Here is a 27,613-nt window from a genome sequence, read left to right on the forward strand (position 1 = left end):
TAACCGAACACACAATTTATTAAAGATGAAACACCTCCCTGGAGGGGACAAGGAGGGACAACAACCAGCTAAATTACAAGTTTCATCATGTAAACAAAAACAAGCACCACGATCCTAAATGGAGGTGGGTGACTATAGTGCCAAGTGAGGAACTCTGAAGCAAAAAAAAAGAAAAGTTCAACCTGATTGCACCAAAAATGAGCTTGAGCGCATGCAAGTCTTATTTGTTTAGTGCTTAGTGTGTAGAAGTGACTCGCTTAATCGGGAAGGAACACAATCTGGCCCTGCATTCTGCCAGATTTCAGGGGCTCTCGGGCATCCCGTCATCCTGTGTGTTGTCATCTATCTCCAGCTCCGCTAGCTGCCGTCTTAGCATGTTGACTTTCACTTGGAGTTCCTTGTTATATTTTATGATGTTGATCATTTCTTCATAAGATTCGTCCACAAATTTGGAGGATCTGTTCCAGCGAAGAAAAACTCCTGGGGGGGAGGGGGGAGACACAGCAACAACAACAATAAAAGAACATTTTTAAAAATATGTTTAATAAAAGTCAGTAGTGGGGAAATGGGAAGATAATTTTATTTATGCAATGCCTTCATTTCTATCAAAACACTAAATAAAAGAGTCTAAAATATGGGGACTGTTGGGAAGAGCAAGCCACCCACAGAACAATCAGGTTCTTGTTGCTTCACTTCCTTCAGATTACTTTGATCTCAAATGGCTATTCCTGACAGACAAGTTGGTGGAGAACGCTCTCCATTCTGGCAAGATACAAAAACTGAGTCACACAGCACAATCATCTGTGACCTGATGGATGATTAGAAGTCAGAAAAATCTTTCCATCACTTCAGCTTTGCTTTTCTCTTAACTCCACAAAAAGAAAACCAAGCAATGCAGGCTCTACAGGGGTGTCAAACTCAAGGCCCTGGGGCCAGATCTGGCCTGTGGGGTGCTTAGATCTGGCCAGCGGGCCTGCCCTAGAAACAGCAAAATATCAGCCCACAGTGCCTCTGCCACTGTGGGCTCTGGGAGGGCCGCTCTGTTTTCAGCTGCAATGGCCTTCTGCCACCCTCTGCCAGTGAAAATGGAGCTCAGGAGGCCCGCGTTTTCACTGGCAGGAGGTGGAAGAAGGCTGTTGCGGCTGAAAACAGAGCTTGGAAGCCCGTTTTCACTGGCAGAGCAATCGGGCCACCAGAGACACCCCTGACACGAGTGACATCAAGCTGGCCCCACCCACCCCAGCCATGCCCACCCTGGCCACGCACACCCCAGCCCCCAAAGTCAAACACAACCCTGCGGCCTTCAATGAAATCGAGTTTGACACACTTGCTCTAGTAGCTCCCCTAAGATTTTTTTTAAAAAAAGAACCCAGTAAGAAGATCACATCAGCTGTGAATTTCGATCAGCTTTCTTGGAGTGTGGTAGCTGTGAACATTTTAAAGGGGAATGTTATACAGCTATATATCTTTCTATGGAACAGTTTTCAGTCATGAAGGCAGGAACAACTGTTAGCTTAACAGCTCTGCAAATATTAAACCTTATTACCCTATACTGTGAAAAGGGGATATATATATATTTTTTTTTGTTAAATTGGTCTACAGAAACATGGCAGCAGTGAGGGGATCTTTGCACACATGCACCCCCTTCTCCTTCAAATGAAAAAAGTTTAAAGTCTAGTGAAAATATTGCTTATTATTCTCAAAAAAGAAAAAAAGGAAATAAAATTAACCCCACTGATAAAACACACTGACAAATTTTGGCAATGTCATCTGAAAAAAATTGTATAGGCCACAAAGAGAGGATGAGAGTAAAAGGACGGCTGTTTGCAGCCTGTGGGCAACAGCCTCCCTATTCTGGCTTTGCAAAGATTATGAGGAAGGAGCTATTCAAATACTACCTATAGAAAATAGGGCTTCAATGCAGAAAAGGGCCTAGCTACTTAAATTAATCTAATTACTGCTATCAACACGGATTTAAGAAAGATATTGAAATCTGCAAAGCCTGAAAAGATTCGTCTCTCACGTTTTATCTGTTATTTCTCAAACGGCAGGAGAAACAAAAACCTTCTCATGGTTGGAGTAGGAGATGTTATGTACAGGAGAGGAGGAAGCACTTCAGACTTTCTGATCATAGTGGAAAAATAGTAGAGATACATACTTCAGCCAGCCAGCACTACTTGCTATTCATGTTTCTGAACTCTTTCCCTGAAGAACATGTGACAGAAACCCAATCTGGAGTATGAGTATGAATGACTGAGACCACATCTGCCTGAACTCCATTTAGTGACAGATAGCTAATGCCACCAGTAAGGAAGAACAGCAGATCAGAGGCCTCCAAAGCTGCTTGGAGACAACGTACCTTCCCACAGCTGCAGACTTTGTGGTGCAACGGAAGGCCAGATGACTAGACTGTTGGCTTCAAAGAGAGGGTTCTTAAATCGATTGAGCTCTTCTGGTCGATTTACCCAGGACCACAAGGACATTGTTTTCTGAGGCAATTTAAGCTTAGACCTGGTGAAAAATTAGAAGTAAATATAAGTGCTCCAAATTTGGAAAGAAAACCAAACAGAATTATCTGTTCTATTCACAACATTTGCAGTGGAACCTGGAGAAGCAGGGGGTTTCTCTTTATGTGGAAGAAGACTGAATTAAAAAAAAAAAAAAAGCTCTGCTACTTCTGTAACATAAATGAAAAGAAATCATGCTTTTTCAATATGCAAGTAATAGTATGTGAGAACAAAAACAAGATGATACAAAAAAAAAAAAAGATTCTAGCTAGTAAACTCAGTCCTGGAGAAACTGTAAAGTAGGCGCTCCTGTACTAAAACATTAAAAAGAAAAAAATGTGCAGGATATTCTGTATATTGTCAAAAAAAAAAAAAGGCCTGTATACTAGAGAAAACAAAGGAAGTCAAAGGATAGAGAAGATATGCATTTAGTATACCTGTCTTCTTGGTACTCCTTGAAAATATAAACTGTGTTTTCAGTTTAAGTTTTAGCAGTATAAGATGCAAGATCCCCCTTGTTGCCAGAAACATTAACACATTACAGGATTTCAAAGTGATCTTTGAAACACAACCATGAAATATTTGCAAAAAATTCAAAGTAAACACAGACACCACAGTTGATTAGAGGAGAAACATATACATTAAATCAGGAAGATATAATCTCTGCTAAATTAGATCACCAATTCATCATTGTAATCCTTAGATCTTTAAATATTCAGGCAATCTTTCTAAACCCTGATATCCAGTTTCTTCGATTGAAAGTTGGAAAATGTTTTAGTATTCATAGGCTACACTCCTCCCAGAAGCTGATGTGGACAAGACTATGAAATATTGTCCTGACAGCAAATGGGGAAGACCTAGATTTTTATAATTTTGTTTCCATGTTTTGGGGTTGTGGTTCTGTTTCATTTTTTGCTTGCTTTACATATTATGTCTATCAGCAAGAAACTATCTCTTATTTCGCACCCAAATTCCAGCAGTGTGATTCTGGAAATTATCTGTGAGCTTCACGTTACATGGTTAAACGCAACTGTTAAAAACAGTGTTGGAATAGTCATTCCTGCTATTGTTTCCTTTGGGATCATAGCTAGGGAAGAGCTGACCTGCAAAACTTCTTATCAGCCTTTGAAAGCTCAAAAAAAGACCCTCATCATCTTCCAAAACCCTATTCATCCAGTGGTATGTTCTGCCATATTTGTGCCATGTCTTCCTGCGCATGGAAAGAGGCCTATAAGGGACAGGCTTGAGGAGTGGGAAGACTTCAAGAAACCTGCATAGCCATTTCTGTAATAGATGAACTAATCCCAATTTGATAAATGGCATAGCCCAAATGCAAACTTCCAAGTCTTTTAAATTAATAGCCAAGAGTGTCAGGATAATGAAGATTTAAAGCTGACCAGCCCCTTCAAGACTGAGGATGAGTCAGCAGGGTTATTGCCCTTTAAGAAGTTGTCTATATAAGGGAGGCCATTAGAGGCCCTCCTTGTGTATCACTCTCCTTGTCGTGTGTATCTGCATTATAATTCTCCGTGTAGAGTTGAAGAAGATTGATTGCTTGTCTGGTATGTGCCTACCACTCGTATGTCTATATATAGAAGTCTTGTATATAAACCACTGTTTGTAAAACAAACCTCCTGTATTTTGCTCCTGGGTGGTCTCAAAATAGTAGTCACACTGTAAACATTCTGACAAAGAGTCTCCTCACAATCTTAATAGTAATGACATTAATAATGCCTTGCATGAACTGTCATATTGCTTAGCCTCCAAGAAGCTCAGAAAAAAATGTTCATCTACCTTTCATTTTCATTGTTACCCAGGAAAGTTCCAAACTGAGAGGCGTAAGAATGTTCAAAGAGCATGATGAGAAAATGATAGTTGAACTCAAAGGAGCAAGGGAACTGGCGAAGGATCTGCCAGACGCAATCCAAGAAAAGGAGGAATACAGGAGCCTCCCATTTCTGCTTGCTATTTGAATAAGCTGATTGGGCACAGCGCTGTTGAAATGGGTGGCCAGCCTGTAATGTAATAGCATAAAAATATATACATTATATATTTAGACAAAATGATCATGTACTGGTTATAAGAAATATTAGCTATTTCTACTACAGCAATCTTTTGGGATCCAAATTTTCCTTTTATGAAATAATGACTAATATTAATAAAGATTTCTACTGTTTCTACTTGCATAAAACATATTACAATATAGAACTATAGAGTTGGAAGGGGCTGGCTAGGCCATCCAGTTCAACTCTTAGCACAGAAACCCAAATGACAAACAGCTCTCCTACTTGAGCCTGTCATCTGCACCTCTATAACTGTCTGGTTTGGTTCTGCAACCCTACAAGACAGACACAGACTTCAGAGGATAATTAGAACTGCAGAAAAAACAATTACTACCAACCTGCCTTCCACTGAGGACCTGTATACTGCACGAGTCAAAAAGAGGGCTGTGAAAATATTTACAGACCCCTCGCATCCTGGACATAAAGTGTTTCAACTCCTACCTCAAAACGACGCTATAGAGCACTGCACACCAGAACAACTAGACACAAGAATAGTTTTTTCCTGAACGCCATCACTCTGCAAAACAAATAATTCCCTCAACCCTGTCAAACTATTTACTAAGTCTGCATTACTATTAATCTTCTCATCGTTTCTATCACCCATCTCCTCACACTTATGACTGTATGACTGTAACCTTGTTGCTGGTATCCCTTATGATTTATATTGACTGTTTCCTAATATGATTTGATTGCTTATTTGTACCCTATGACTATCATTAAGTATTGTACCTTATGATTCTTGACGAATGTATCTTGTCTTTTTATGTAACTGAAAGCATATGCACCAAGACAAATTCCTTGTGTATCCAATCCCACATGGCCAATAAAGAATTCTATTCTATTCTATTGTGAAGCATCTAGTAAAGAGGAGACTCTTGTAATAGTTGAGCTGTTTTATTGTTAGGAAGTGTTCCTTTTTAGTATTCGATGGAAGCTGTCCTTTTCATACCTAAATCCACTGGGATGTTAGAAATAGGTTTATTTATTTAAATTTATTGACCACACAACTTTAATGGACTCTGAGCTGTGTACAAAACTAGAAGAAAACATAAAAACAGCTAACAGCTTAAATCAGGTGGACAGCTCAGACTAAAATGATCTAATAAACAACAAAATCAACAAAACAAATCAGGGGCCTTAAATAAAAGATATCACAAGATATCAATGTTTAACAAAGGAATCTGAAGCACATCTACTCTGCTGGAACATGCTAGATGGACAGAAACAGTGAGAAGCAATCTCTCAGATATCTAGGCCCTATGCCATAGAGAGCTTTGTAGGCACCAGTAATACCCAGCACTTTGAATTGTCCTTGGAAGCCAGATGGCAGTCAATGCAACTCATGTACCAGTAATGAGACGTGGGTGCATATAGCTTATAGGTTTATATTGTTTTGAATTCCTACAAGGAGAGGCAGGACATTTACCAATATATTAGCTTCCAATGTTCTAAATGCTACTATTTCTTTTCCCAAACCTTCTTCTAGTCGCCTGATTACTTCAGTGGCTCTTTTCATGACTTTTTTTAGTTCTCCAATGTATGTTTTAAGATGAAATGACTCAAACTGCACACAATATAGTAAATAAAAATCTAACATTGGCAGAAAAATGGTATTGTAAAAGCAACAACTAGGTATGTTAGATAATAGGACTGCCTTCTCCAAACAAATGGTCTCAAAGTAACACTGAAGGATAGCTTCATTATTTCCAGCCAATATACAAATTGGAAGGCACTGGATGAGAAAGGTTGGATACCGTACTACTTATCTTCCCACTCCCCAAAAAACTAAGCATCTAGGCAGCCACTGAAACAACTTATTGATCAACAGGGTGTGCTCTTCACTGGTTTCATTACCAGATGATTAGAAAATTCAGATTCATGGAAGACTTGGCTATCAGGACAACATAGTAAATGGGATCTATAAGTATACAAATCTATTCTTCAGAATATATATTGTTCCAGAGAAACCGCACAGGATTCTTTTTTTGTTTGCACTCTTTCTGTGAGTTTATCAGAGACATAATTTTCAAAGGATCAGAGAAAGTCACATTTGAAAATAAGATGCTGAATTGATCTGATTCAGGATCCAATACGAGTTGGTCACCAGGACCAGAGGTTTTGTCTTCCAAGCTTTCAGACTTGAGCTGGAGCCCATCTTCAGGGAACTTCTCACTAGCAGTGTGTGCTGTTTTGTGTGTAGTATTTAAAATGCCTGTTTTAAATGGCTTTTTAGATATTGATTGGGGTGTGTTGATGACTGGCTTTTAGCTGTCCTTTGCTAGTGTTGTCCAGCCTTCGCCTTCTAAGTACTTGATAGGCTGGTGATAAATCAGCACTCCTGTTGACTGATGAGGGGCCTGTTTCCCAGGCTTCAATCACTTCCCTGGCTGTTTTTGTGCCTACTCGTCCAACAATTTTAGTAGCTGCAAAATTGAACGTGTGTCCTTCTTTGTTCATTGCAGTATGAGGCTACTAATGAGTTCGGATCTCCTCGTCTGAACGCTCACTTATGTTCCAGCAATCTGGTGGTTAGTTTCTTCCCCATCTGTCCTACATAGTCACCAGGGCAATCCATGCAGGGACAATCCATGATCTGATTCAGTAGAGTTGTTCTTAAGTCTTATATTGTCAGTCCTGCCTATTTATGCTACCATGGCTTACAATTTTAGGACACTTTTCCTCTACTACTTTTGTGGAGCATCTTGCATTAATTGTCCACCTGTCTTCCTGATAATGTCTGACAGAGTATATAAATAGAACAGACACATTAATATGTCTCACATGGCGCTCTCTGTAAGCTGCTGTGAGGCTTCAAGCCAATAGCAGCAAATTGGCAGTTCTCTTTGAAAGGAAACAATCACATCAACTCATATTTGAGTCACAGTATCCTACCATGTACGGCCCCATGGTGAACTATATCTTTTTTTTTTTACTAAAAAGTTTTTTATTTTATAAACAAACAAACATACAATTCTTAATCAATCATACAGTTTGTCATCTGAGTACATCTTTTGTATCTTCTTGTTATTCTGCCAGTATTTATCATATCTTAATTTTATTATTTCATTTATTGTGACATTCCCCCCAAATTTCTTACTTTTCTATTGATACATTTATCTATCTTTTTATTTTAGTAAAAAAAAATTTTCAACAACAATTTTATCCTCAACCATCCTTCAACCCCCCTCCCCACACACACATCCCGACTTCCCAGAGCAAAAACAGGGTATAACATTTAACAAACATAAGCTAAAATAAACTAACTTACTACAAGATTCAAAACTCCCTCACACTCTTTAACTCCCCTTTTAAAGATTATTCATCAACCTTCCTTTTATAAATTCTCTTATCACATTTCACATTTGTTACTAAGATCCTTTCCATACCTTCTTATCAATAAGACATTCTACAAAATACAAGTTTCAACACTTTTTTTAAAAAAAACTATCCATTAAGTTTTAAGTTAACCATTTTAATACTTCAATAAGTTTTAGAAAGCTATCCGATTTTAATTAAATCTTTTTACTTCAATGAAACAGTAAACTTTTCAGATTTATTACTAAAATCCTCCTCAAAAGAAATTAATCTTCTCTTATCACATTTCACAATTGTTGCTAGGATCCTTTCCCTACCTTATCAATAAGACATTCTTCAAAATATAAGTTTCAAAACTTTTTTTTAAAAAAACTATCCATTAACTTTTAAGTTAACCATTTTAATACTTCAATAAATAAATAAATAAATAAAATCCAGTAGCTTTAACAATGTTACAAGCGTTAACAATCACTTTCACTAGTAAGTTTCGATTTCACGCCCTCAGGCGCCATTTTTTTCCTTTTTAAACGGAGTTAAAGATCAGTACTTGTGTTTTTTGTTCTCCTGATTTGCTCTGCCAGCATCCAAAGTCCAAATTTCTTACAATCCTTAAAATTGCATTGCTGGTATGGTCGCGATGCCTCGGTCTGCATAAAGCAGACTCATCCCGGATCCAGAGCAACTGAAGGGCTTTCAGCGAGCTCTCACCCCGCAAACCCCAGGCTTAAAAAGAAAAACCTGGGGGTCTAGGGGAACTCTATCCAGACCCTTCTGCTCTTCTCTCCCCCTTTTTCCCTGGGGGAGATTTTCGAGCCGCTAGACAGCTGATTTTCGCTGTTCTAGCGGCTAACGGAATCATGGGGCTGGAGCTCCTGAAGGAGCGTCCATCGACGTGCGCGGAGCCACCGGAAGTGGTGGACTATATCTTAAATGAACGCAAAAGAGATGCAGTCATGTGCAAGACTGCCCAAGATTGTAGGAGAGAGACAGCTGAAACATTAAAAATATGCATGGCCACATATTTTCATTTTCTTATGAATATGATTTGGTCAGCTCTGGTTTGTTGCTAGAAACTTTCAGATAACTATTAATTGAAGAATGAAAGATGAGTTCCTTCTCATATTACATTCTTCTCAGATTATAAGGGTTATAAGGTCAAGGTTGTATCCTTGATAGAATAAACACCACAGTACAGCATAAGAAACAGATTTAATAATCCCCATTGAGGAAAGGTAAAGATGGACTTGTAAAGAAGTATTACAATTTCAAGTTAAAATTATTCTCTTCACAGTCTTTGGGAATCTGAAGGATTCTTGAACACTCTGGATAGATTTCAAGGCACAATAGTTAGAATTCTGCTGAGGCCCCGTGAAATGGTAAGATGAGAAATATCCCTGAATGATTGCTCCCGAGTGTCCTCTCTGCTTACAGGAAGCATCTGGGTTTACTCTGGTGTCTATAGCAATGATGCAAACTAGCAGGCAACTGCAGCACAGATGGTTAAATTTAGCAGCAAATTTATGTGAGCACAATCTCTCTACGTGTAGTGATGGCAGAGCTTAGTTTTCAATCATCACTATATCACCAGTAAATGGCCAACACAATTTTCTCAGGCAGGAGGATGGATTGTACAAAATAAGTCCAGCACCAGATTCAATTGAACAATTAAACACGTGTGATAAGTTTGTAAAACATTTCAAGGATTAGATATTTCACCCCTGACCCAAAACAAGGTGCAAAAATAGCTATTTGCTACAGATGGATGACTTAAAATTACTAGCAAAATCAAAAGCAGAACTTGAATTTCTACTGAACACTTTTCATGCATTTGGTGACGACATAGAAATGCAATTCAGTCTATCCAAATGTGCAACTTCAGTGATTAAAGGAGGCAAAGTTCTTGATGTACTACAGCCAATGAGCTGAAATGACAACTAGCTGAAGACAACTAGCTTATTTATTTATTTATTTTTATTTATTTTATTCAATTTGTATACTGCCCTTCTCCTAGTGGACTCAGGGCGGTGCACAGCCAGAACTAAAACACATACCAATACAAAATTTAAAATTATTAAAAGAATTACATAACTTTGGCCCAAATTTAAAACAATTCAAATTAAAACCCATTGACAATTTAAAAGCTAAAAAAGACTAAAGAAGGGGGGGGGGGATTCACGCCAGCCCTGCTTGATGGAAAAGAAAAGTTTTCAGGGCACGGCGAAAGACCCGGAGATCCGATATCCTTCGTATCTCCGGGGGCAAATCGTTCCAGAGGGCAGGAACTGCCACAGAGAAGGCCCTCCCCCTGGGGGTCGCCAGCCGACATTGCCTGGCTGACGGCACCCTGAAGAGTCCTTCTCTGTGGGAGCGTACTGATCGGTGGGAGGCTATCGGCGGCAGAAGGCGGTCCTGCAAGTACCCAGGTCCTATGCCATGGAGCGCTTTAAAGGTGGTAACCAACACCTTGAAGCGCACCCGGAAGACCACTGGAAGCCAATGCAGCTCACGCAGGAGAGGTGTCACATGGGAGCGCCCCCTTGCTTAATTTAAGATTAAGACATTAATTTAAGATTAATGGAAGTATCCAGCTTACTACATGAGCAAGTTGAAAAGAATACTAAGTCTAATTATATAAAATGAATTTGAAAAATGTAGAAAACAACATTAAATGCAGGGAACATAATTAAAGCCATAAATACTTTGGATGATCCAATTAACAGACAGGAAGCAGCAGGTGAAGCTAAGCAGAATCACATTGGATACCTGTACAATTAGCACAAGGCCTCCCCTAGGATGTGTGCTCTCTCCACTTCTCTTCTCTCTCTATACCAATGACTGCATCTCAAACGATCCATTTGTTAATTAAACTACTGAAGTTTGCAGATGATACAACAGTGATTGGTCTCATTCGAGACAACGATGAATCTTTATACAGACGGGAGGTCGAACAACTAGTCTCGTGATGCGACCGGAACAATCTGGAACTGAACACACTCAAAACCGTAGAAATGGTGGTAGACTTTAGGAGAAACCCTCCCATACTACCACCTCTAGACAACACAGTATCAACAGTAGAGACCTTCAAATTTCTAGGTTCTATCATATCTCAAGACCTAAAATGGACCCCTAACATCAAAAACATCATCAATAAAGCACAACAAAGAATGTTCTTTCTGCACCAACTCAGGAAGCTCAAACTACCCAAGGAGTTGCTGATACAGTTCTACAGAAGAATTATTGAGCCTGTCATCTGCACCTCTTTAACTGTCTGGTTTGGTTTTGCAACTCAACAGGACAGACACAGACATCAGAAGATAATTAGAATTGCAGAAAAAACAATTACTATCAACCTGCCTTCCATTGAGGACCTGTATATTTATGGTCAATATATGCATTTTTGTTCATTTTAATGACCTAGTAATCTGGCAGTGGAGTCAAGGCAACTGAATGTAGCTAAGTGTTTACTGGTCGGATGCCCTTCCTGTCGCCTACGTGGAGCTCATAGCAGATATTTTCACTTTGCACCGAGAGAGAGAAATATCTGCCGCTACCTAGGATTGAACTCACAGCCTTCTAATTGTGAGGTAAGAGCTCCACCTCTAGGCAACTATACTACTCAGTCAATATGTGCACAACAATGAAGGAAAATCAGATCAAAAATTTAACCGCAGTTGCTGAAAATTGAAATTATTAAAAGATGAAATTGTGGATCAGCTCAGTAGAGACTATAGCATAATTGTAAAAGCATGACAGAGTGGTGAAATCTGTGCACTGGAATTAATGTAAAAGGTTTTGGCTTTACTATTAAAAATTTTTGGGACCACATACTAGAAAATATTTTTCTAAGGAAAATCTTAGAAAATAATATTATCAAGATCTGGACAGGCTGGTATGGATATTACTGTACTATACTACAGTACTATAGTTATGAAATTATTGTAGTATATACAAAGTTCTAAGCAATGTGGCTTTTTACAAAGTCAGCGATATCAAATTTAAAATTTCCAAATTTTTGGTGAATCTTTGGTATGGTTTTAAAAGCTCCAATTGCTATAAAGTTATAGTTTACTTTTTCCTCTAAAGTCTTTCAATTAAATTTTGTTACTTTTTCTATTTGATTTTCATCAGTTTGACTCCCCTGATACTGCTATATCTATGAACCACATCTTTTTCTTTTCATTAACAGTAATGTCTATTGTTTCAGATGTCTGTTGAATTGTGTTTTAAAAAACCCCATGTGATCTTGATCTCTTATTCTTCACATAAAAAAATTACCATGCTAACTGACTAAATATTTAATCTCTATCCCCCAGACAAGTACTGTTTTTCTCTGCAGCTATCACATTTTCCATATGGAAAATGCTGAATACACACAGTCTAATCCTGAATATATTTAACTTGCACATAAAACCCAATTTTATATAACTGTTCTTTTTCCAAATAAATATGAACAGATTACTGCTTTAGCTTTGAATAATCTTGTTTTGCTGATATCCAGAGAGAAAAAACAATTTAAATTTTATATTACATCCCTCAGTTTTTAAAAGCTTTGTTACATACCAAAATGTTTTATTGGATTGGGCTAACAGCAGGCTTACTGTAATAAAATTATACATTTCAAAATAAGAGAATGGCTGATTTAAATTCACTCTGAATTACAATTCTTTCATCCAAAATTAAAATGGTTCATCTATATAATACACCTGGCATATATTATGGATATCTCATTGGGTGGAGGGACAACTATTATCCTCATATCTGCCCTCCCAGGTTTTCAGTCTCTTAGCAACCTTGAGTTTAGGGCCAGGACTGTAGCACTAAGGATCTTACAGTAAAATTTGTATGTAACCAGGTATTGTTCTTGAAGTAACAAAATGCAAATATCTGCATGTTAACTTGGATTACTGGAACAAGCTGGGCATCGTCTGATATATTTTATTTTGATTGTCATTAGCAGCCTAGACTCCAGAACAATTTTGCAACTTAAAATGTGATAAACACACACATCTATATAATTTGCCCACGAGTGATTCTTGGTAAGATGTTATTCTTTGCACGAATAAGCAAACAAATGATGTTCAGCATTTCAGAGATGAAGATACAACAAAACGTTTTGCTGGTGAAAACATAACAGCTCATACCTGACGCCATTCTCTCTCAATCAGAGCTTCAAAGCCACGAATGGTCCTGCATCTGGGATCCAAAATGATTTGAGCCAAGGAAGTCACCTGGAGTGTTGAATCAGTGCCTTCTGTTCCATGAATCAAGACAGATGCTCCTTCCCTAGGAGAAAAAATGTTTCAAGAAAAGGAACTGCTTAATGAACTTATCATGTATCACCCATACAGCAAACTCAAAACTCAAGAACTGAAACTTTCAACCTTCCTCTTTCTCATGTGTGTGTGTGTGTGTGTGTGTGTGTGTGTGTGTGTGTGTCTGTCTGTCTGTCTGTCTGTCTGTCTGTCTGTCTATCTTCCAACCAACCACACTTCTACAAGTACTTCCCAGAGTCAACTAACTAGTCAATGCTACCAATATTAGAGGTGATCCTGATTTGACCAAGGAGTGTTTATTATTGGTCTATTCCAGACCAACTGATAGAAAATCAGAATGGGAGGTAAGCATTTTGGGCTTCATTGGACAAATTTTATTGTAGTGCCAGGTTTTTCTCTTTGTTGTTTTCTGTTCTTGTTCTTTGTAGATATTATTTTATCTTTCAGTTGTGAACCATCCAGAATGTGGTTTTTAAGATGGATAGTATTAATGTTTTAAATAAATAATAAACTGAAACAGATGCCTGAATGTTTACCTATCAATGCATTGGGCAGCCAAGCAAGCTGTGGTCAGGATTTCCTTGATGTGGGTCAGCCAGTTTGAAGCCTCTAACTTACTTAGCCAGCGATCCATATTATGAGACTGATCATTACAGGCCTCCACAAGCTTGATGAGACTTTCTTGCAGAATATTGTATCTATAGGCACATTAGGAAGAAAGGAGGACAAACATGAAAACAACCTTACATCCATGATGCACACTTTTATTATCACAATGGGAACACCTTTCGTATTTCCTACATCCAAGTGTTCAATTTTAAGAAACAGACATTGGACTCTGAACACCATACAATTCCAATATTAGAACTTTTGCAAATGAGTCAAGCCTCGTATTCTGCTAGAGGACTTCAGAGAGAATAGTACAAAATCAAATAAAAGTTGATGTGGCAGCTGAAGTACCTCTTTTTACTTTGTACATATAGCTTGGTTGATACAAAATTAGTCTCTGGGGAAGAGAAGGAGCCATTTATCAATGGAACAGCTTTTTCATACCAAAAGATGTGGAAGATTCCAATATTGTTAGCATTATAGTGGCAAATTAAAATACTCTGGCTTTCATTGTGAGATTAAGCCCTGTGTATTTTTGGTTTGATTTTTGTTATTTTTTTACATCTGTGTCAGCATGCAGTTATTTCTTATTATTGTACATTGCATGGAACATTTCTGTTGCCCAAAGTATTCTGAAAGCATAATGCATGTTGCTGCCCGACAAGAGAGGCAGAAGCTACATTACAGTTGAAACACTGTGACTCATAATCTCACCATCGATCCTAGATTGCCCTTCAAGGAACCAATACCCAATAATAGGGATGCCAAATTCAGAAAAAAATGCATCTTGATTGCAGCTACAGGCATTCTGGTACCACAAAAATGAAGCATGAATATAGCAAAGAATAGGAGAGATGCAAACCTTTCCCTTAAAGAAATAGGATTGTCAAGCAAATTCTGTGGGCTATAAATCCAGGATTTTAATAGAAACCTTTTTTTTCTTTTTCCCGTCTATAATTCTACTGAGACATGAAGCTGCAGGAAATATTGAGCTTTTTAAATGGCAATCTGAACACCTCTTGCTGATAGGCTTTTAATTATAACAGTGAATTAAATTCAGAATCTTATTCTTTTGAACTGTAATTCTCACATAAAATGGAACACCTATTGTTGTGAATAATGAATTAAAAATAAAAGATTATTTGTACCACTTCCTTTTTTTTAATGTTAAATGGAAAAATTAGTGTACAATGAATATGTAATAAATGAAATACAATGGTTAAATGGACTAAACATAACAAAAAGTTTCCACTGAATGCTATTTCCTTTAAACAACACAAAAACAGTATACTGCTCATTCTAAAACCACCGTGAGTTGGGCGGCCATATAAATTTCCTAAATAATTAAATAAACACACACACAAATAGATTAATAAATAAATGAAATGAAAGCATGAAAATGTAAGCATTTTCTACACCACCACCACCACCACCCCATATAGTCAGTGTGCTCCCTACCTCATTTGGAGAATGCTTCAAAAAAATTTCTTAAAGATCTGCTTTAAGAAAATACAAAGCTTTCTTGCATTGAACTCTGATGCCTAACCTGATATAGTTTATTTGGGCAGGTAACTGGTTCATCTGTGTGTTTTAAATCTCCTAAATCCCATATTCTAAACTTCAAAAAGAAAAAAAAAAGCTTCTAAATTAAATTAAATTTCTTGAAACAAGTCTTTCTCATACAGAAACTCACCGCTCAATAGATTTGTGAATCCTTCTCCACTGAGGATAATGAACCTCCTGTTCAAAGCCTCCACCTTTGGCCCGGGCTTGCTGAGCGACATTCAGAGATCGTGTATCAATGATATATCCACGCTTGCCTGCTCTCAGGGTGGCATTGATCAGCTTCTCATCCTCTTTACAACGCCTCCCATTAGTACCTGTAAGTGGTTGGCTACTGCGCATTATCACCTAGAAGGACCAACAAACTGTAGTAAGACTATGTACCCAGATAAGTCTTCTGTAGTATAAAAGCCAATGTAGTGTTATTCTATGATTCCATGGGGGAAAATGTTCACCATTCTGGAGTAACTGATTGTCACCCTCCCCAGCAAACCAGATAGGAAAAACAAGATGACCTAATTCTATTTTATTAACAATTGCATTAAAAGAATCTTGCAAGTCTGAAGGCCTTTACTTTTACTTGTTTTATCCATTAGAGTGGGTCCTTCCTAAGTTCCTTTCTCTGACTGCTAAGTGATGGGGGCTCCTGCTTCTATTTGTCTGATTATTTCCTAGACCAGGGGTCTCCAACCTTGGCAACTTTAAGCCTGGCAGACTTCAACTCCCAGAATTTTAAGAGTTGAAGTCCGCCAGGCTTAAAGTTGCCAAGGTTGGAGACCTCATCCTAGACAACCTCACTTCCCCTCTTCCCTCAAAGTCATTCATGCATTCTATTCTACTGACAGAGTAAATAGGGTTTGTACATTTCACCTGACAATTCAAATGTTCAATATTAATATGAAAACACTTTTTTCTTAATAAAAGTTGAAAGAAAGCTGGTACATATATATATATATCCAGGATATAATTCTATATTTCAAATGAGAACAATTTTATGTTGATTTTCAAAGACATGGGTTTAAAAAAATATATACTATTTTTTTACTATTTCACTTTTACAAAAGTGATAGTATATTTTCTGCAAATATTAAGTCAGCAGAATAACAATTAGCATTTATGTCTAATGTGAAGCCCATTTCCATCCCCTTTCTTCAGAAGTGTGTAATTTTAATATAACAATTCTTGTTATAGTCGATATAGCCGATAGTCAACCTCTAGAAACACACAACAGGAGAGTATGGATGGTCAAATATCTCTTCTCATGAAGGGACAGCATTTTATGCTTTTCTATAGGAATGCACCCACAGTACTCTTAAGATCTTAACATAGTCCTCTCAAAAAGACATGTTCCTTTGGAATTCATTGTTATATCAGGAAAACAGAATGATGCTTGTTCAACTTCCAAAAAGCTATTGAATTTGCAGTCTCACTCTCTATTAATATTAAACAATGAGAAAGATTTAAAATAAAAGTGCAAGAGCCAACTATAACCTATTGTAAAAAGGAGATAATTTCTACATCTTTGGGGATTATTTACATCACTGGAAACATTCAGTTAATGTAACCACTAGATTCTTAGGCTGCTAAGTGATTCTTCAGGACCTTTCCTAATCATATATTCAGATAACCTTTTCTTCCTGCTACTCCGAAATGCTCAAGCTTTCAGTACAACAATTTCAATTATGGCATTTAAGTACTGCAACATACATACATTTTTAATATGTAGCTATTACAAAGAAAACACATGCCTTGTAATCCAAGTGTCCAACTCACCATCCCATTTTTCTTGTGATAATAGCTGAGTACTGGGAAACGTCCACCATGGCGAAAAGTGGCAACCTTGCATAAAGATTCATCATCAATTGATTTAGGGACAGTGACAACAGGTGGGTAAGAAGGGCAGACTGAGAAATCTTTGTTGATGTAACTCAACCGCCATTCATTTGTCTAGGAAAGAATACTATGCATGTAAGAATCCACCACGCTCAAACTGACTTACTTTCTCTTTCTTTTTCTCATCATAAATTAATTTGGCTTCGGAATGCAACTTTACAAAATAAATCTTTACATGAACATCCATTCACATTTTGCCTAAAATTATCTTTGTATATTTAATTTAACCTATTCAAAGTCTTGAACATATCTTGAATTAAGAACTACATGAGAAATTCAGAAAGATGAGAATATTTATTAATTTGATTTTTATGTTGCCCAACTCTAACCAGCCTTTAGCTACATCAACAGTCAACCTAATCATTGTAATCCTAGTGTGGGAACAATCAGGGCGACTTCTGGGGTTCATGGAGAGTTGGATTTATATGTATCTGGGGGGAAAGATGCTATTCCAGAAGGCAGAAGCTGCAGAGAAGACATGCTTCCTCGAAGATGGCACTTGGAGGGCATCTACTCTACCCAAATGTACCAGTAGGGCAGAAACAACTGGATGGGGATTGTCTCTCAGATTACTAGGCCCAGTGCCATGTAGGGCTTTATAGATGTCTAGCACCTTAAGTTACACCTGGAAGCCGACTGGCCACCAATGTAACACCTGAGCTGTGTTTAAAGCCATCCAAAACTTCCACCATCCCCTTTTCCCAAACAGTGGCTTCATTTCCTTTTCGCTCTAAACCGGGGTAATAAAATGCAGTTGTCATGTTCACATTAAGGTCAATGGCCAACCCACTAATCTTATTTTGGCACAACATGATGGCCTGATGCCCAGGACATTTAATGTGAGGTACATGCCATAGCAGCAGTGCAAACCTAGAGACCAGAACTACAGATAGTAATGCTATTACAGCCATTTAAAATGTCTGATAGAAGAGAGGTTCTCATTCCATACCAAATGCCTCGCAGTGATAAGATCCAGTTGGAAGCCCTTCTCCCCTCCAAGTTAATATTGTTTGATTTGTTAATTTTCTTTTATAAAACAAGTAGAACATTGTACATCTGAATAAAGTGGCATTATACAATAATAACTAGATTATTAACGCTCTGATGATATAGATAACTTAAAGCTTTTAAGGATTAAAAGAGGTTATGTCAATATTACCTGTAATTTTTGAAATATTAATGTCGGTAAGCATGAAGTTGCTTAAATGTTAGAGCTGCACCTGACTGTAGCATTGTTAAACAACTGCAAAATGCTTAAATTATAACTTATATAATAAAGGTATCTATTTTAAATGAAGTCTTCACTGCATTGTTACTGGTTGTTTATGCGTATTAGAAAACAGAAAAAAGACTTCTGTTCTGACAGGCCTGAAGAGAACTAAGAACCAAGTTCTTCCTTTGTGGTTTCCACTTCAGCCCAGAGAACCAACAGAACCACAGGGACCTTCCTTAAGAAGCCATTGCTGCATCCCATCATATCAGACCGTTTTGGTCCAGCATTTAACCTCCCCTTCTGGGAAAAGTGGTTGTGAAGATGGTTGCACAAGTTTCAGAGGGGTGAAACAGATCGTCTGGATCCTTTTCAGTCAGGATTCAGACTTGGATATGGGATGGAAACAGCATTGGTTACTCCTTTGGATGATCTCTGGTATGGGTGGGATGGAGGTTGGGCATCCATTTTTGCCCTACTTGATGGCTTTCAATACCATCGACCTCTTGGTGGCTTTCAATACCATAGACCATAGTATTATTCTAGATCAGAATGGGGATGGGCTGCAGGGTGTCGTGCTGGTTCACCTCCTTTCTCCAGATTGGTTCTTCCCACCTACTGTGGATGTGTGTGTGTGTGTGTGCGTGTGTGTGCGCCATCGACTACAAGGCTTTCTCCTCTCCTAATTAACATCTACATGAGGCTGCTGGGTGAGCTCATCCATTGGGACATGGGGGGGTTCATCAGTATGTTTATTATACCCAACTATACATCTCTGCCCCTGGAGAATTAAGCAATGCTGTGAACACTTTATTATTGTGCCTGGAGGCTGTGATGGTCTGGACAGGCTTCAGCTAAACCCTGCCAAGACTGAGTGGCTTTGGGTTTGCGGGCCTACTGGTACTAAGACTATGCCATCTTTGGTGCTGAATGGGGTGCATTCAGACATGGTATGCAATCTGGGGAAACCTCCTAGATTTAAAAGCAAGTGACTTTTGTGATTAGGAAAAACTATGTACAGCTTTGTGTTGTGCACCAGTTGCATCCATTCCTGGATTGCCAGGCTGATCACAGATTGTCACTTCCACACTGAACTATTCATACCCTCGTCACTTCCAGATTGAACTATTACAATGCTGTCATTGAAAAGTATCCAGAAGCAACAACTGGTTCAGAATCTGGTGGTACGGGCAGTTATGCGTGCTCCCCAAAGAATACATATTATACCTCTGCTCTGTGAGCTGCATTGGCTGCCAGTCTGCTTCCAGATCCAATTTAAGATGCTTGTTTTAACCTTTAAAGCCTTCCTAACATTAGTCTAAGTTATCTGGGGGAACCACCTCTCCCCAATTACATCAGCCTGTCCCATTAGATTTGGCAGAGAAATTAAGCTGCAGGTATCATCAGCTAGAGACTTATATTTGGTGGGTCCCAGGAGATGGGCCTTTTCTGCTATAGCACACGCCCTTTGGAACATTCTTCTTCTCTAAAAGTCAGATTAGCCTTACCTGTTATCAAGCCATAAGTCCCTCAAGACCTGATGATGTCACCAGCCCTCGGGGTCTAAGTGAACTGGAGACATTCTTAGATGGCTCCATTGTGGTTGCTCTTGTATATTTTAATTTTTATAGTGTTTTTCATTTCTAACAATGATTTTATAATTTTTATAAAGACTTTTTATACATTTGTTGTTTTTATTGATTATTTTACACCGCCAAGAGTCACTTCTGTAAGATGGTTGGGAGTAAAAATGTGATAAAAAATAAAAACAAAAACTTACAACTGAATTGAGAAGTTCAAATTCACTTTCAGGCAGGAATGAATGCCAGCCATCTTCAATTACTTCAAACATGGGGCGATAAAAGAAAGGATACATGAGTGTGATAGAATCCAAGGTAGACAGTGCCTACAAGAAGCAGAAAATGCATACAGTGTTACAATGGGCTACTTGCCCATACAATAAGATGCCTTTAAATACTCAGAAGATTTGGAGAGAATGAGAGTAATGAGTGAGAGTACAATGCTAGTTCCCCAGCCCCATCTTCCACATGAATCTCTACAGAACAGAACCAGAGTTTTGCTGGGTTCTTCTACTTTCTATAAATAATTTTACCTCAATGGAGCTAGCAATGTTCAAAGATTCCTCCATGCCAGGAATGTCAAGCTGGATAATTCGTAGGTCTTTGCATTTGATAATGATGGTGCCCAAGAAGCCGATAAAACTGCAGTGATATAAAAACATGAATACTGAAGAATTAAGAATATAATATGATAGCCTTCGAACTGCAGATACTTGCATGGCTTTCAAATGAACAAAAGTTGAAGCCTATCCTACTTCAGCCATTAAAACATTCAAGCATTGCTAGTTGAAAAACATTAATGGGAGAATATGTCGATGAACAAGAGAACTGCAGGTTATTTTAGTAAATTAAGATTTCCAAATCTCTAGCAATCAAGTTAAAAAGAACGTAAGGATGGAATGTAATTTTAAAGAAGGGTTGGCAAGGAAGGAAGGAAATGATATTAAGCATTGTACATTTGTCTACATGCACCCAGAAATGTTTCTTCTCCAATGCATTTTGCCACCGTTTCCTTTGAGTCTCGTAGATTAGCTGAAAAGAAAATTCAGAAACTGCACTGAAGACTCCTAAGGATTTAGAACTAATGAAATAAAATGAGGATTAACAAACATGAAATACTGCAGACAACTTCAAGCTTTAACAATTTTTGAGGCCCTTTCTGTCTCTTCATAATACTAAAATGTTTATGGTAGTATAAATGAGATGCTCCTTAGCTGTTCTGACTTTAAATCAAGGAGAAAATGTCATTCTACAAAAGGTTTTGACTTCATGTTAGCTTAGGTTGGTGAGAGTTGATCACCTAAGACAATGGAGCCCAACATTTCTTGAGGGAACCACCATTATTATGGAGAATCAAACATGCAGGATCAGACAGAAAAAGTTTTCATGGTGAGATAATGCTAAATTAGCCTGGACCAGTAGATTAGCATCAGTAGATGGTCAGCTATGGATCTGAGGATTATATTCTGTGCTGTCACACACCAACAGTTCCTTTCTTTCTCAAATGCAAAGATTTTCAAAACTTTCTCAGAATGCTGCACAAATACACTACCCACTCAGTTTCTCAAAAGGGAATGCATCACTTTTCTTCAGCCATGTAACAAAGAGAAGTTATGAGGATATAGCTGCAATAGGATTGCCTCTCTCTCTTGCTCCATGACATGTGAACCTTTTATTATTATTTACTGAATAGGCATCTAGTGCTCACTCAGAGGCAGCATACATTTTTATAGCCATTACTAGGCCTTGTTCAAAAATCTTGTAACAGTGCAACTGCAAAGGCCACACTGAAATGGCAGAAGACTTAGATTTTGATTCCCACATGGCAATGAAGCAAATTGTGAGATCCAAAACCACATAAACTGCTAGCATTCAGCCAAGCCTACCTCATTGGAGTGTTGCTCCAAACTCAAAGAGATGGGAGAAACATACTAAAATACATCATGTTAGTAATGCAATTTCCAGATAGGTAATTTCTTTATAGCAGAATATTGCTTAGTAAGTAATTTCAGTAGTGTTGTTGAAACCCCAAGGCCAATCCTGGGAGGATCACAAAAAATTCATCTAAGCCCCCATCCTTCTTTCTTAGACAGGGTCAAGTAAGAAGGGAGAAGGGTTGAAATTTGACATTTTTACTACACTGTAGCAACTATAATTCAGGTTTCTTTTAGCTCTTTTTCAGCTTCAGTTTTGGAGGGAAATAATTAACCAACCAAGGGACTAGGATTCTTTTTTAAAAAATACGAATGATGAAGCAAATAGCAAAACCTATAATTTTTCCAATGAAATTATTGGATAGAGCAGGAGAATAGGGGAAACATTGCTTTTCTTCAAAATCTAAGAGGAAAGAAAACAAGAAGAAAAATTTAAATGAATGTTTTGCATGTATACTTGTATGAGAATATTGTAAACCAGAGTTTTATTTAAAAAAAAACACAGAATATACACCAGCTTAGTTCAGATAGCCATCCAACACTGACACACACAGATGTCAGTTCATTTCCCCCATAATTGACTGTAATTTTCAAAGAGACAAAGGGTAATCAGAATGTCTTCCAAACTATATTTCAAAAGTGTATCATAATTAATTTCAGCGTTAACCATAACACCAGCTACTCTAATATAGATGCCATAGCAAACTGTGGCTAAAAGTAATCAGGAGATAAAACTGCATACGAATGAGACCAGACAAGGCTACAAACCCCATTCCCAATTCTTCTGCGATATAGCAAAATGTGATAACTTTACTTGGCTGCTGTATGCCTACAGTGACAAGAGATCTCTGAAAGAAGCACTTTTTGTTAAATGGAGATGTGGGTGACAGACATCCTCTATTGTGGCACCCCGTCATTGGAGTGCTGTCCTTCTGAAATAAAGCTGGTGTCAACACTGTCAGCCATTCTGCATCAGATAAATATACTTTAAAAGAGCAATAAAAACCCTGGGCGGGCACCTAGCAATATGATAAAGCAATACCGGTTGGTTCAGTCTTAAATACGTTGTTTTGTTGAGACTGTCTTATAGGAATAAAAATGCAGGGATTTATTTTTCTCATTTCTAAAGAAATATTGAGTCACAAATATTTCCAAATTGTTCTTCATCAGGACGACCTATCTTCATGGAAATAAACGTCTAATTATGCTCCCTTTTCATCGAGTCTGAATAACGCAAAGCATATCTTTGAATTGCAGCAGCTCACTGGTGCTGCTATACAAGGAGATTGTCTGCTGTTGTTATTCTAAGAATTATTCTTGATCAAAAAAACTACATAATATCAGGGCATCAAGGAGAAAAGCAAGAGAAGACAAAGCAGGTTAATTGTCCCATTTTAAGTTTGAATATAGCCTTAAATTGCTTGTCTTTTAGTGTTGAAGAAAGCAGTATAGACCTCAATTTACAACCGGTTGCTTAGCAACTGAATTTATGATGGATCCCCCCCCCAAAGCTACTTACAACCCGATTTCAAAATTACAAAAGCTGCACCCCTCTGCAGTCATGTGATTGCATTTCAGGTGCTTGGCAACCAGGCTCACCTTTATGACTATTTGCAGCATCCCGCAGTCACATGACCACAAGGTTTGATGATTTTTTTTTTTGCCGATTTCCAGAGTTTACTTCTGGTTTCCAACAGAAAGTAGCCATTACGTAAAATGGATTCACTTAATGACCTCAACATTCACTTAACAATAGCTGACAAAATATCATGTCAGGTCTGATCACATGGTGATCCACTTAACAACCAGGATATATGACTAAAATTCCCAGCTCAATTACAGTCGTAAGTCGGGAATAGTGTATGAAAAATCGACACAAATAAAATAACAGTTTTGTGGGTTATATTTCTCTACAAGCCCTTTAAAATAAAAGCAGTTTTGAAAACTCATTAGTTAATAGCCTCTCCCTTGATATCTTGGAGCTGGAAAAGGTAAAACTCTCAAAGTCTAAACAACTGAGTTCAATGCTTTTCCCAAAATAAGATGCATTCCATCCTTTAATCTAAAAAACAAAAATGAACATTTATTTCACAATTATCTAAATCAGCTTTCCCTGATGTGGTACACTGCAGATGTTTGGGCCCACTATACATGTTATCCCCCGCACCAAAACAAAAACAAAAACCCAACCACCCAGGAATTGAGAAATAGCAAGGTAATGCAACTGAGCTGGCTTAATAAAAGATTTGGATGCATTTATGCAAGATGATTAATCTAGATCAGTGTTTTCAAACTTGGCAACTAAAAGATATGTGGACTTCAACTCCCAGAATTCCCAGGACATCTTAAAGTTGACAATTTTGAAAAACGCTGATTTATATCATTTATAGAAACTGATTGACGACTCAGCTGAATATTCAGAAACATATACTTGGTAACATCATCAGTGCTAGTTTGGATAATGAAACATCTGCATGAAAACAAGCAAGCTCAGAGAGCACCAAGGACCCCTGATTTCAACCCTGAGCTACAAATATTCTCTTTTATTGGTACATATCTCTGAATATTTCTTGGCCAATAGAGAGAAACAAATATTGAACAAGCTCAATTTACAAGCTTCCTGAAAGCCTTCTGCACAAATCAAGATGCTGGGCCAGAAATCTAACAATTCTAGATTTTAGATTCTAAGAAGGTGCAAAAGCAGAGAACAAGGGAAGAAACTGCACTACCTTACAAATGATGTTTTCAGACAGGATCAATCCAGATGATTCAAACAGATGACTAAGTCCTCAATAGCTATTTAATGGATGGTCTGAAATCAAAAGATGAAGCCTTTTCTGACAGGAAAATGCAAACTGTAGGAAAAGCTTTTCAGTTAAGCAGCTTCTATTTAATGCATTTATTAAAGCTGCAAATGACAAGCTCCGGTGATGTTCCCTCTTATTTCTTCCATAAGAAGGAATGTCTTTTTAAGAAAGCACCTTCTAAAACAGCCATCATTGGAAAATAAAGTGTTCCCTGTTTCAGGATTTCTCTTTCTGCAATATGCAAATTTCATTTCATTTAAAATTCTCATTAAATATTTTAAATGTTTAAAAATAGAACATATATTTTAGGTGAATTTTATGTAATAATTCATTTTAAACATCCAGACCGTCCCCATCAATTTAGAAAAAGCATTCAACAATAGAAGTCCAAGCCAATGGAAAAATAATGCAACAAAATACATTTAGCCTTCAAATAGCAATAAACTAAGAAGCAGCAATATCACAAATTAAATTTATTTCATGCCACTTATATTCCATATTCCTATTCTGGTGAGAACTGAAAGCAATAACGGCAATAAAAGCAATTTAAAAAATGCCTGAATCAATGAGAAACAAAATCTAGTCCTGAAAAGGCTGTACTATCAGCACCTGTTAAGCATCCAGAAAGAGCCTATTTCAGAATCAGGCTACCAGTATAATACAGAATAAACCTCTCCCCATCCTTGGGTATGCAATATTCCACATCAACTGACAGTACTTAAGAAAAACTTCAAGTGAAGACATGATACATTAATAAATAAGATTCATATTAACAGAACATATATGGTCACCAATCTCATAATGGTACTAGGGGGCTCATAACAAGCAATAAAAGTATGGATAAAAACCCACCTTTCCCCTCTCAGCCCACATAAGGGAAGGAATGGGGAAATGTATCTTCTCATATTTGGTCACAATAGGCTAAGGGCCTATGCTCAACATCCAGAACAGTACTTGGAAGCTGATAAGGGAATTATACAGGTTGCTTAATAACTGGTGCGCTGGTATAATTATACTACTGCACAGCTGTAACTAACTCTACTTATCTGGAGAACAACTATGCAAATCAGCTAAAAATGGTAAAATACAGTATGGATACTTCATTTTAATGAAGGAATGGAAATTCATGGCATTCCTATCTAGCTAGGATTCAATTCTATTTATTATCCTTAATCCAGGCCATTCCTGCATCCAGCACCTGCAAAATTTTACCACGAAAGAGATGTATGGAGGGTTTTTTTTGGACTACATCATTGCTCCCCCCACCTTCATGAGCTAAAATATCCTCACCGTTTTTCAATTGAATCAATGTTGGAATGCAAAAGCCAAAGTTCCTCGACATTGTCCTGCCGTCGCGAAGAGAAGATGAGGTGGTGCCCTGTTAAGCACAGGGTTCCCTCCACTGCTGGATAGAAAGGGCGGTGAAGGACTACATTGTCAGCCCTCGGTGTCTTGATAAGCTCAGCAAACTCCATAGTGCCTCCAGATCCAGCACAATTGTCCTTTTAGGCAAGCCAATCCCAACCCAATGGCCAGGTACAGTCTCAACTTTTCGACAGCTTCCACAAGCAGTTTATAACTCTCAAGATAACAGTACTAGCTGAGAGTTAACCATCCGGCAGAGATCATCATAGCAAGATCCAAATTCTTTCTGGATGGGAGAAGAAAACAACACAGCAACCATAAATCATTCCTAGCTTTCACAAGGGAAGATTATTTAAAAGAACATGAATGCTCATCAAAGAAGGGGCAGATATGGTAAAGCTTTAGGAAAGGATCAAACTATGACCTAAAAAGCCCCAGGGGCAGAAAAGTTGGGGTAAAACTGGAGAGATGTCACAATCCAAGGAGGCACTGAAGCATGATTCTGGATGTCACAATTGCAGTTTTTGTTCAACTTGTAGGAAAGAGTCAGGGGTTAAGTGGGCAAGGAGATTAAATCAGTAAGGTAACAAGGAAGACCTCAAGGACCGTAGAAAAATCTGGAGACTTTTCCATGCAGTATTTCAAGAAAAACCACCGTAATTTAATAGGATAGAATATTTAAGCCCAGAAGCAACTGGGCAGGGTAAGAATCTCAGTTCAGGATTCCTGGGGAGAAAGTAAAGCATTAGAACATTTCAACTGAATGCAAAAGGAAGTAATGACTTCCTCCTCTCCTATTCTCAAGAAAAATGGGGTGAGAAAAGGACACCAGCTTTCCTTTCTTAAAGAGAATCACAAGAAGCCATTATAGCACTACTCAGTGAATTAACATCCCCCCCCCTTTCCCCATCACTATATCACCAAGAGGAAGGCGGGACTCCTAGGGGAGGATTTCGGGGTGGCTGGAGACCCTTAACTTGCAAAGGACTGGAGGGGATGAAGGGGAGGGGAGAGAAACTTAACGAATACCCACCCACCTTTCGGACCCAGAGCGAGGCATCCGATCGCAGCGTCCTGGGAAGGGTGGGGAAGCGGCAGAGGCTGAAAGAGGCGATCGGCGCAGTTTGGGATAACTGGGGGGCTCTTTTTAAAAGAGGCGGTGGGCGAGCACGGCGAAGGACTCCTTCTTCCGCGACCCCACTCCCATCCTAGCGCAGCCTTTTCTTCGCCCCTTTCCCGGTCTCCCCACCGAGGCTCCCGCAGATTCAGCCGGCAGGAAACGCTCCCAATCTGTACCCCGGATATGGAGGAGAACGAGGGGGAAAACAACCACACATGCACCACACCGGGACTACCACGACGGAGAGGCGGGGCAAACCGTGCCCAGTCCCAACGCCTCGCCCACGTGACAAGCTCCCCTGACCAATCCGACTTCTCCCGGTGAAAGTCCTTTGCCAGCCGGTTCTTTTGCTTTTGCCCTTACCGGAAGCGTCC

At 38.4% G+C, this 27,613-nt stretch overlaps 1 protein-coding gene across 3 annotated transcripts; it reads right to left on the bottom strand.

Annotated features, from left to right (window-relative positions):
• MTMR9 (myotubularin related protein 9) lies at positions 1 to 27,613 on the bottom strand. 3 transcript variants are annotated; one of them, XM_034421312.2, is made up of 11 exons: positions 27,157 to 27,613; positions 26,045 to 26,405; positions 20,547 to 20,655; positions 20,214 to 20,339; positions 17,104 to 17,277; positions 15,461 to 15,678; positions 13,695 to 13,856; positions 13,027 to 13,168; positions 4,302 to 4,522; positions 2,360 to 2,511; positions 1 to 480 (listed from the first exon to the last, which is right to left on the bottom strand). In XM_034421312.2, the coding sequence occupies exons 2-11, from the start codon at positions 26,227 to 26,229 to the stop codon at positions 302 to 304; spliced, it is 1,668 nt and encodes a 555-aa protein (XP_034277203.1). In that variant the 5' UTR covers positions 26,230 to 26,405; positions 27,157 to 27,613; the 3' UTR covers positions 1 to 301. The 3 variants fall into 3 exon arrangements, with proteins under 3 accessions (XP_034277203.1, XP_034277204.1, XP_087739436.1); XM_034421313.2 differs by having other exon boundaries at positions 27,153 to 27,600; XM_087883310.1 differs by lacking the exon at positions 27,157 to 27,613 and having other exon boundaries at positions 26,045 to 26,622.

This window comes from Pantherophis guttatus, chromosome 1, assembly GCF_059756535.1.
Source record: "Pantherophis guttatus breed Tessera chromosome 1, ASM5975653v1, whole genome shotgun sequence".
Lineage (NCBI taxonomy): Eukaryota > Metazoa > Chordata > Lepidosauria > Squamata > Colubridae > Pantherophis > Pantherophis guttatus.